Source organism: Macrotis lagotis, chromosome 3 (genome assembly GCF_037893015.1).
Source record: "Macrotis lagotis isolate mMagLag1 chromosome 3, bilby.v1.9.chrom.fasta, whole genome shotgun sequence".
In the NCBI taxonomy this organism is placed as follows: domain Eukaryota; kingdom Metazoa; phylum Chordata; class Mammalia; order Peramelemorphia; family Peramelidae; genus Macrotis; species Macrotis lagotis.
This window is the reverse complement of record NC_133660.1, coordinates 292,145,136-292,156,887: the sequence shown is the minus strand read 5'-3', so window position 1 is coordinate 292,156,887 and position 11,752 is coordinate 292,145,136. Positions and strand designations below refer to the sequence as shown.

General features: G+C 33.4%; 1 protein-coding gene across 1 annotated transcript; it reads right to left on the bottom strand.

Moving 5' to 3' along the window:
• Nucleotides 1-1,600: 1,600 nt before the first annotated feature.
• LOC141516672 (olfactory receptor 5B12-like) lies at nucleotides 1,601-2,545 on the bottom strand. The gene has a single exon (XM_074227669.1). It carries the CDS (start codon nucleotides 2,543-2,545, stop codon nucleotides 1,601-1,603), a length of 945 nt encoding a protein of 314 aa, XP_074083770.1.
• Between the last annotated feature and the right edge of the window lie 9,207 nt (nucleotides 2,546-11,752).

The following is an 11,752-nucleotide window of genomic DNA, read 5'->3' as shown; positions in this document are numbered from 1 at the left end:
TTTGAATATATTAATGATACATGGTGTCATTTATCTTTGTGAATTAAATCTATTTTAGTTTTATCTTTTTTGAAATTCATGACTGCTACCACTGCTTTTTTTAAACAGTAGCTGAAGCATAATAAATTCTACTCCATGTCTTTATAACCCTTAATTTCCTTAATACCTCTTAATTTTTTCTTATCTTTTTTGTTAGCAACACACTGTTGAATTTAAATTTACAATCCATTTTGTCGCTAATTTCCATTTTATATATAACTCCATCCCTTTCACGTTCCTGGTTATTATTTGTAGTGTTCATCCATCCTATATTTTTTCAATATCCTTTTTGTCATATCTACCTTATCCCTCCTCACAGGTCTTATTTATTTATTTGTTTGTTTGTTTGTTTGTTCATTTATTTATTTATTTATTTTAGGTTTTTGCAAGGCAGTGGGGTTAAGTGACTTGCTCAAAGTCACACAGGTAATTATTTACTGTCTGAGGTCACATTTGAATTAAGGTTCTCCTAACTCCAGAACCAGTGTTCTATCCATTGTGTCACCTAGCTACCCTGTCTAATACATTTTAATTAGTATCTTGCTCTTCTTTATTTAAATCTACCCATCCATCTGTCCCTGCCCTATTCTGTCCTACATAATCCTAAATTCCAAACTAGGTTCTTATAAAAATTCCTCCCTTCTCTGATTCCCTTTTCCTAAAATTTCTTTACAGATTTAGAAGATATTTATATGCTATTCCCTTATTAACCCATTTTTGAGTAGAGTAAGCTTTTTAGTACTAATAGCATTCTACCCTGACTTGCTTCTTCTGAATGTTGTTCCTTTCATACCTCATTTGTATGAGATAATTTCTCCTTTTATCTCTCTCTACTCACTTTTCCTTTTCAGATTCCATATTCTTTTTTTGTTGTTTTGGGTTTTTTTAGAATTGTTTTCAAGGCAATGGGGCTAAGTGGCTTGCCCAAGGCAATACGGCTAGGTAATTATTAAGTGTCTGAGGTCAGATTTGAACCCAGGTACTCCTGACTCCAAGGCTGGTGCTCTATTCACTGGGCCACCTAGCCACCCCTAGATTCCATATGCTTAACAGCCCATTATTATTTCAAAAATCCAAGAAATGATGAAAATTGTAAGACCACTGATTACATTTCCACACATAAGAAGTAAATTGCTTAAATTTCTGAGAGACTTTAGAGAAAACCATTGAGAATGGCAATCTAGTGATGATGACCTCCTAATAGGTCATGATGGCTCCTAATAGTAGCTTACCCAAATGCACATAAAAAGAAAACGGCAGACTCAAAACATGAATGTGTTCATCAAAACTCATGTGAAAAGATGAACAGATGTTAAAACTTCAAAAGGTTCTTCCTGTCAGTGTTTAAATGTAAAAACATGCAGATTCCCCAAATTTCTAAAAAATATAGATGATAGGATAAGATACAGGAAAACAGTGAAAGAAGATATTTTCCAACTTCAGAATGGAAAGAAATGTTATTGAATATAACACATGAATGATATGATGTGTGTTAGACTAGGAGATAATGTACTTTAAAGATAAGTTTGAAAGAAAAATGCTTTAATACTTTTCTCCTTAATTAAAAGGAGATGACTAATGAAGACTTTGTCTTCTCCATGATTTTCCTAAAAGCACTATTGACTTCCTTATTCCTCAAACTATAGACCAGAGGATTCAACATAGGGATGATCATGGTGTAGAACACTGAAGCCATTTTGTCTGTGTCCATGGAATGACTTGAGCTGGGTTGTAAGTACATGAAGATTATTGTTCCAAAGAATATGGAAACAGCTGTGAGATGAGAAGCACAGGTTGAGAAGGCTTTCTGACGACCTTCAGCTGAGCGCATTCTCAAAATGCTAATGGAAATTAAAAAATAAGATTTTAAGATGAAAAAAAGGGAAAAGAATACAGTGATTCCTACAGCAAAGAAAACAACCAATTCATGGATGTATGAGACAGAGTAGGAAAGAACCAATAAGGGTGGAACGTCACAGAAAAAGTGTCGGATCAGGTTGGACTTGCAAAAGGAGAGGCTGAAGGTGTTAACTATATGAATGGAGGCAAAAAGAAAACCACACATATGGGAACTAATGGTCAGATAAGTACAGACACTGAATGTCATTGTGGTGGTATAATGTAGGGGTTTATATATAGCTGCCTGGCGATCATAGGCCATAGCAGCCAGAAGATAACTTTCAACTGTGGCAAAGTATGCAAAGACAAATGTTTGTGTAGCACATTCACCATAGGAGATGGTATTTTCCCCTGGAAGGAATCCAGCAATCACTTTTGGAGTAACAGCTGAAGAGTAGCCCAAATCTGCCAGAGAGAGGTTGCTTAGAAAAAAGTACATGGGGGTATGGAGATAAGAGTCCCAGAATATCAGGAATATCAGGCCCAAGTTCCACACCAGAGTGATGAGGTAAATGAGAGTGAATATTATGAAGAGGGGAGCCTGAAGTTCAGGGGAATCTGTTAACCCCAGAAGGATGAACTCCTTCACCTCTGAACAATTCTCCATAAATGTCTTGGAGGTATTTGGATGATTCACCTGTGACAACAGAAACATAGTAAGCAAAATAAATCACAGCATTTATCACCCCCTTTTAAAAAGTATTTTGTATTGGATATAATATGAAACTACAAAATTTTGTTGTATGAAATTCCTGAGGTTTTGATGTATGAAAAATTGATATAATATTAATGCTGCAATTATGATTTTTAGCAAACACCATAATAGGTTCCATTGTTCTCATTAAGGTCATTAATGAAGAGGTATGTTCAACTTCTGAAATTCATGACTTCCATCTTTATACAGCATCAATTCCATATATTGTTATCAAATTTGACCCCTTTCTGGTACAAAGGAACCCAGTTAACATTCTTCATTGGCTCCCCCCCCCCCCTTTCCTATACCACTTTTTTCCCCTTTCATTGGCAAAAATAATGGCATTGCTCTTGGTTTCAACTCTTTTCCCTCATACCCCTCCAAATCCATATTCCTTATTCCCATTCCATCCTGTTTTGTCCTTATCTTATAGGGAAAGTTATATCTTCTCACTACCAAGGTTAATCTCTCTGCTCTTCTCAGCTCATCCTGTGTCTTCAGGAGTACTAATAAATATGATTTAGATAGCATTATTAGTTTTTAAAAGTAATTTATTAATATTACTACTCGTTATCTTCACAACATGTAAATAATGTAGAAGATGAACCCATTTTACAGAGGAGGAAACAGAAACAGATATAAAAACCTTGAAAAAAGTTACTTAGAAAGTATCCGAGACAAATTTTGAACTCACTTCTCTCTGGCTTCAGGTATCATACTATCTTCAAGCCTCCAAATAATTTAACGTCTCCATCATTGTTTTAGCTTATTTTCTTTCCCTTATACAACTTCTCATCACCTATTATCTACAATAATGCCTAGATTCTGCCATCTTAAATGAATCACCATTAAAAATGTGTCTTCCACAATTACAATTTGATATTTGATATTGATAAAGCACAGATGTATTTTTGTCTCCCTGATCTCTTCCCTTTCTAGTATAAAATATGAATGACCATGTTTTACTATTTACAAACTATCACCATCCTATCTACCTAGTTTTTGCTTTCACATTATTCCCTATCTGAAGTGTCTCATAGGAAAAGCAGATGGATCTAAATTCATTTCTCTATCCTAACTCTTTCATCTGCCATCTATGTGCCTAAAGCTCTATTTCTTCAGCTCTTCCTCTTAGAATTCCTGGTTCACTAAAATAAGTATTTCAACTATCTCCAGTAGTCAGAACTTTGCTTATTCCTCTCATTGTTTGTGCCCTCCATTGAAAGGGTTTATATTTCCATGGCGTATATTATCTATTTATTTATCTGCATAAAAATTGTCTGCTACCTGTAGATAATAAGATCATTGAAGGTCTTAAATATCTATGCTTGATTGCATGTCCATGTATTTGTGGGGGTGGCAGGATTATTCTCAGAGAAAAGCACAATACCTAAACTAAATATATCACTGTTGAACTGAATTAATTTCATGATCAAACCTGGATACATGAAAGATAAGAAAGCATGACAGTAATAAAGATCAAAAAGAATTTTACAAAAAATCTTAATAGATTCATTTCTTTAAAACTGGCAATGACCTTAAAGTTCACCTACTCTAATCCCTTTGTGTATAAATGACTTGACAAAAGTGAAGATGATTACTGACTCAGAATTTGAACTGTGGTACTCTGGTTCCAAGTTCTTATCTCAATAAGGACATCTGGTGTGGGGGACAGATTAAGAGATACGGGTTTAGAGAGTTGGGTTCTGGCACTTTTACTGTGATTAATTTACTCTAAACCTTTACACAAGTCTCCTCCACAATCTGGGCTTTAGTTACATTGCCTGCAGGTTGAGGGCATAAGTCCACGTGGAAGTTTTTATGTCCAAATGTACAGTACAATCAAAGCAATTACAACTCTTTAAATCATGGAAAAATCAGAGATTAGATTTTACTACTAAAACAAAAATATCATCTCTTGTAAAAGCTGGTAGAGATTTATTTTTTTAAGTCAGAGTTTACATATATGAAACAGTTGATGGCAAGACAGGACTATTTGATTTAGGATGAAGACCTGGGTTTGAATTCCAGTTCTGTTCTTTATTACATGTGATACCTCAGACCACATGTCTAATTCTCAGTTTTCCATCTATAAAACTGGATCCATTTATCCATTCCATCATAAGACTAAGGAGGCAGGAAAGGGTTAAAAGAATAGAAGGACATGGAATCTGGATGAAGTGAGTTTGAATCTAAGATGCTTGTCTCAAGTATTACCATAGGCAAGTCACTTAAAATCTCTCAACCTTAGTTTCCTCGTCTCTAAAATAATAGCATTTATCTCACACAACTCTTGCAAGGATGAAATGAGATTTGTAAAATCATAGTGCTCTGGGAATCTTGAGATTCCCAATAAATGCTAGCTACCATTATCATCTATTTAAAGATAACATGAAGCATCGCGAAAATGCCAGTTCCAAATCTATGATTTTGAACTCTCCACTCCCTCATACATTGAAAACAAAGATATTAGTTTTCATTCAGGTTTCACTCATATTGAAAAACGGTCACTGTATTCTAATAATCAAGACCTACCTGCATTCTTTAGACTACTGACAAGATTTCAAGAGAGAAGAATTATTCAAAATCCGCACCTTAGGTTGTCTTCTTTTAGATATTCAATCCCAAAAGAATAAAAGATTTATAGAAACCGTTCCTTCCATCTGGTGGTTAAAAACTCAGCATTTTCCACATAATGATCTGTTGTCCTCAACCATTGTTGCTTTGTGGATTTTGGTGTCAGTAAGGTGATTAGACGAAATACATAAAGGAGAACAACTTCTGATCTTAATAATAAACAAAGGATGCCAACAACCAAAGTCAATCTTGTTCCATGGACAATGATCCAATTTGAATCACAAAACACTTTGTGGCTGTTGCTCACAAGCTTGCAACAGAGTTTTACAAGAATGGGCATATTGGTACAACGTTCCTCTGAGAAGACCAAAGCTACTTAGTGTGCACCTCTGACAAACACATAATGGCATGTCCATGTCTATGGAGACCAATCACAATTACTAAGGGAAGTCATGGGTGTATTCAGATGTTGTCAGGACCTCATGGTACCCAGAGGGCATGACTCCTCTCAAAGGACACAATACATGAGCTCACTAGGCTTAGACTTGAAGGAACCCCCACATGGACAACAGCAAAACAACCAGGGGATAAGACAAGTCCTCTAGTGCCTAGGGACAATGACTCTAATAGGGCAGCTTCTATCTATTTGCCACTTTAAAGAAAAATGCTAGATGTGTGATGGATGATTTAACCTGAAATTTAGGGGCTTAATAAGTGATCATTGTGCTGGAAGAAAAAAAGAAAAGAAATAAAAGGGAACCAGAGAATTATTTTAAAAATGAAGAAAATCACAGAGTAAATTGCAAAAGAGATAAAGACTAGCAATATTGTTATTATTAATAAATATAATAAATACCTCAAACTTTACAAACAGAAAAATTTCATGTGTAATTTTATTTTCTGATTTGTGTATTGAAATTATCATGTTTATTACTGTATATTCACTTAAAATTTAAAAATATAATTTTAAAAATGAGGAAACATTTATTTACCTATGTTCAAAGTAGATTTCAGTGATTTTCAATCATGGGTGATACTTTGTGACCCCATTTGGAATTTTCTTGGCAAAAATACTGAAGCTTTTTTACTGTTTCCTTTTCCAGCTCCTTTTACAAATGAGGAACTGGAGACAAATAGAGTTGAACAATTTGCACACACAGCTAGTAAGTGTCTGAGACCAATTTGAACTTAAACATGTTTACAGAATAGTCATTTAGGTATAAGAAATTAAGATTAATTGAAAGAAATACATAAGATATATTTTTTTTAAAAAAAAGTGAATGTAGTGTTCATCAGAATCTGAAGGATTTCTTTTCTGTTTTGTTTTGTTTTTCTTCCTCTGGATTGTTATCCTAGCTGTCTGATCTGCTGAGAGGAGCTGTCCATCACAGTTGACCATCTCACAATGTTGCTTCTAATGTGTAGAATATTTTCTTGATTCTGCTCCCATTACTCAGCATCAGATCCTGGAATTCATTCCATGCTTCTCGTGAGTTAGACCATTTGTGGTTCCTTATAAACAATAGTATTCCATAATATTTATGTACCTTAACTTATTTAACCCTTCACCAATTGATGGGCATCCCCTCTCTATTTCCAATTCTTTGCCACTACATAAAAGCCTACTATGCATACTTGGAACATGTGGGACATTTCCCATTTTTATGAATTTTTCTGGATATACGACTAAAATTGGAATTGCTGGGTCAAAGGGATCAGCTTTATTGCTCTTTGGGCATAGTTCCATGTTGCTCTCCTGAATGGCTGGATCAGTTCACAACTCCAACAATAATACATTAATGTCCCAATCCAACCACAGTCTCTCCAACATCGATCATTTTCCTTTTTTGTCATCTTAGCTAATCTGATAGGTGTGAGGTAATACCTCAGATTTGTTTTAGTTTGCATTTCTCTAATAAATAATGATTTGGAGCATTTTTCATATATATGTATGTATATATATATATATATATATAGAGAGAGAGAGAGAGAGAGAGAGAGCTTTAATTTCATTTTAAAACTATCTATTCATATCCTTTGACCATTTATCAATTGGGTAATGACTTGTAACTTAAAAATTTGATGCAATTCTCTTTATATTTTAAAACTGAGACCTTAATCAAAACTCCTTGTTGTTAAAATTGTTTCCCAGCTTTCTGCTTTCCTTATAATTTTGGCAGCACTGATATTATAAGTGCAAGATATTTTTAATTTTATATTGTCAAAATCATTCCTTTGTAATTTATAATGTGCTCAATATCATGCTTAGTCATAAATTTGTCCCCTTTCCATAGATCTGGTAGATAGAGTATTTCTTGGTCTATTGATTTATCTATGGTGGCACCCTTTATGTCTATATCCTGTACCCAATTTGAGGTTATTTTTGTATAGGGTAGAGATGGGGGTCTAAGCCTAGTTTTTGCCATACTATTTTCCAATTTTCTGCACAAATTTTGTAAAGTAGTGAGTTCTTATCTCAGAAGCTAATGTCTTTGGGTTTGTCAAACAGTAGATTCCTGTAATCATTTACTACTGTTCCTTTGGAACCGATCCTAATCCACTCTATTTCTTAACTAATACCCAGAAGTTTTGATGAATCATGCTTTAGAGCTAGGCTACCTACCATTAAATTTGTTTCATCAGTTCTCTAGCTATTCTTGACATTTTATTCCTCCAGATGAATTTTGCTACTATTTTTTCTAGCTCAGTAAAATAATTATTTGGTAATTTGATCAATATGGCACCAGTAAATAAGTAATTTACTTAGGTAAATAAGTAATTTAATTAGGGTAGAATTGTCATTTTATTATATAAACTCAACCTAACCATGAGCAATTGACATTTTTCCAATTATTTTGATCCGATTTTATTTGGGTGAGAAGTACTTTGCAATTATGTTCATACAGTTTCTGGGTTTATCTTGGGAAGCAGATTCCCACATACTTAATGTTGTCTACAGTTATTTTAAATTCTATTTCTATCTCTTTCTCTTGGGCTTTATTTCATATATTGAAATGCTGCTGATTTATGTGAGTTTATTTTATATCCCGATTCTTTGCTGAATTTGGTCATTGTTTCGAGTTTTTTAGATGATTTTCTTGGGTTCTCTAAGTATACCATCATATCATCTGCAGAGTGAAAATTTTGCTTCCTCATTGCCAATTCTGACTCCTTCAATTTCTTTTTCTTCTCATTGCTAAAGCTAACATTTCTAATACTATATTGAATAATAATAATGATAATAGGTATCCTTGTTATGCTTCTGACCTTATTGGAAATGCTCCAAGTTTATCCCCTTTACATATATTTTCTGATGGTTTTAGTTGGATACTATTTTTTTTGGTTTTTGCAAGGCAGTGAGGTTCAGTGACTTGCCCAAGGTCACACAGCTAGGCAATTATTAAGTGTCTGAGGCAGGATTTGAACTCAGGTCCTCCTGACTGCAGGGACACTGCTCTATCCACTTCACCACCTAGCTGCCCCTACTATTTATTATTTTAAGAAATACTCCATTTATTCCTATGCTTTCCTAGTGTTTTAAAAGGAATGGATGTTACATTTTATCGAAGTATCTATTGAGATAATCATATGATTTCTTTTGGTTTTATTACTGCTATGTCCAATTATGATAAAAGTTTTCCTATTATTGAACCATCCCCTGCCTACCTAGTTTAAACTCTACTTGACTATGGTGTATTGTCCTGGTAATAACTTTCTGTGGTCTCACTGCTAAAATTTTATTTAAGATTTTTGCATCAATGTTCATTAGGGAGATTGGTGTATAATTTTCTTTGTCTCTTTTGTTTCTTCCCAATTTATGTTTCAACACATATTGGTGTCATAAGGAATTTGGCAGAACTCCTTCTTCTCCTATTTTTAAAAAATATTTTATGTAGAATAGGAATTAATTGTTCCTTAAGTGTTTAGTAGAATTCACTTGCAAATCCTTTTGGACCTGGAGATTTTTCTATGGGAGTTTATTGATGATTCTTCAAATTCTTTTTTCTGAAATGGGATTAAGTAATTTTTTTATTCTTCTATTAATCTGGCCAGTTTGTATTTTTGTAAATATTCATCCATTTCTTTCAAGTTATCCAATTTATTGACATACAGTTCAAGAAAGTAGCTCCAAATTATTTCTTTAATTTCCTCCTCATTAGTGGTTAGTTCACCCTTTTAATTTTTGATACTGGCAATTTGGTTATCTTCTTTTTTAAAAAATTGGATTAAACAAAGGTTTATCTATTTTATTGACTTTTTCATAAAATCAATTCTTAGTTTTATTTATTAGATCAATAGTTTTCTTGTTTTCAGTTTCATTAATCTCTCCCTTGATTTTCAGAGTTTCTCATTTGGTATTTAATTGGGTGTCTTTTGTTCTTTTTCTATCTCTTTTAGTTGCATACCCAATTCATTGATCTCCTTTTTCTCTATTTTATTCATATAAGCATTTAGAGATATAAAGTTTCTCCTCAAAACTACCTTGGTTGCATATCATAAATTTTGGTGTGACGTCTCATTATTATCATTTTCCTGGATATAATTATTGATTATTTCTATTATGTGCTGTTTGATCAATTCATTATTTTAAATTTAGTTATTTTGTTGTTTCCAATTAATTTTGGTTTTTCTTTCAGTGATTCTTTGTTACATGTAATTTTTATTGCATCATGGTCTGAGACATATGTATTTATTATTTCTGCCTTTCTGCATTTGATTATGAGGTTTTTACGCCTTATTAGATGGCCAATTTTTGGTATAAGTGACATGTACTGCAGAAAATTTATATTCTTTTTTATCTCCATTGTTTTTTCCAGGCTATCATATGTAGTTTTCTAAGATTTTATTGACCTTCTTAACCTCCTTGTTTATTTTATGCTTAGATTTATCTAGTTCTTAGAGAAGGAGATTGAGGTCCCCCATTATTAAAGTTTTGCTATGTCTACTTGTAATTCACTCAGCTTTTCCTCCAGGAATTTGGATGCTATGCCACTACATGCGTACATGTTTAAAATGATATAGCTTCATTATCAATGGTGGCTTTTAAGAAGATGTAGTTTCCTTCCTTGTCCTTTTTAATGAGATTGATCTTAACTTTTACTTTATTTGAGATCAGGATCATGACCTCTAATGGGTTTTTTTTTCTGTAGCTGAAGCATAATATATTTTGCTCCATTCTTTTAACTTTAGCCTGTGTGTATCTCTCTGCTTCATATATGTTTCTCATAAAAAAACATATTGTAGGATTCTGAATTTTAATCCATTTTGCTATCCACTTCCATTTTATAGGACAGTTCATTCAGTTCATCCCATTTACAGTTAAGATTACTAAATCTGTATTTCCCTCTGTGTTTTTCCCCATTTTTACTTTTCTTTTTCCTTTTCTCTTATTCCTCCTCACCAAAGTTTTACTCCCTTTCCTTTAATTTTTCTTTTAAAATTTAGCTTTCAGCTTATTGTAACTTATATCTTCTCTGTTCCTTTTATCAGTCCCTTCCTTCATCCCTTATCTTTCCCTTTGGCCACCTACCTTTTCCTGTAGAGTGGAATAGATTTTTAAACCCAAGTGAGAATGTATCTTATTCCCTCTCTGGACCAAATCTATGGGAAAAAAATTTATGCATTTTTCACACCCTCCCTTCTTTCCCCTCTAAAATTATAAATCTTTGTGCTTCTTTACCTGGTGTTATTTATCACTCCGATTCCATTAATCAGGTATTATCAAACTCAGCTTGATTAATTAATTGCTTGATAAACTCAAAAGTGTTATCAAGGAACCATCATAAATTGCATGTTTGAATATTTGATAAGCAGCATTGTCTCAAAAATCACAAAGTACCCTCCCCTCTTCTTTCTCATCAGAAGTATACTTCTCTAGTGCCTTGAATCACATCAAATTATAATCATTTTTTACTTTACCCCCTTTTCAAGTACTCTCCAAAGACACACAATCTGCTTGAGTGAAAGTATCATCCAAAGCCAAATCATTTCATTAAGATTTGTATCCCTCCCCTCAAGCATACTTTCTCCTACACCTCTCCCCTTTGGCTCCCCACCCAGGGTATTTATCCCCTTGTTAAATAAAGTATAAATTGAATCCAATCCTGATTTAATTAGCTAGAGTTTCAAAGTACTCTAAGTACTGGGACACTTGAAGGTCTCTCTTAAGAACTTTACAATTGATTGTAAGGTATGGGAAATAATGATTTAGGATTACCCAGCTTAAGAAGCTCCCATAAAGGAAAGACTTAAGTTTTTCAGTACAGCAGAATTAAAGTAGGTCAAAGAAACTGAGAATCTTAAATTTAGAATGAACACCCCTGTTTTTCATCAGTTTTTTGTCTCAAACAAAATGATGTCATTTTGGTCCTCTTCAGACCCATAAATACCCATATCCTCTAAATCCAATCTCTTCAATCATATTCAACCCTTTAAGTATCCTTTGAGAAATACAATTCTTAAGAGTTACAAGTGTTATAAATCTTCCCTTTTAGAGTTGTATATAATTGAATGGTCTTAGCTAACATTTTTTTAATTTTGTTT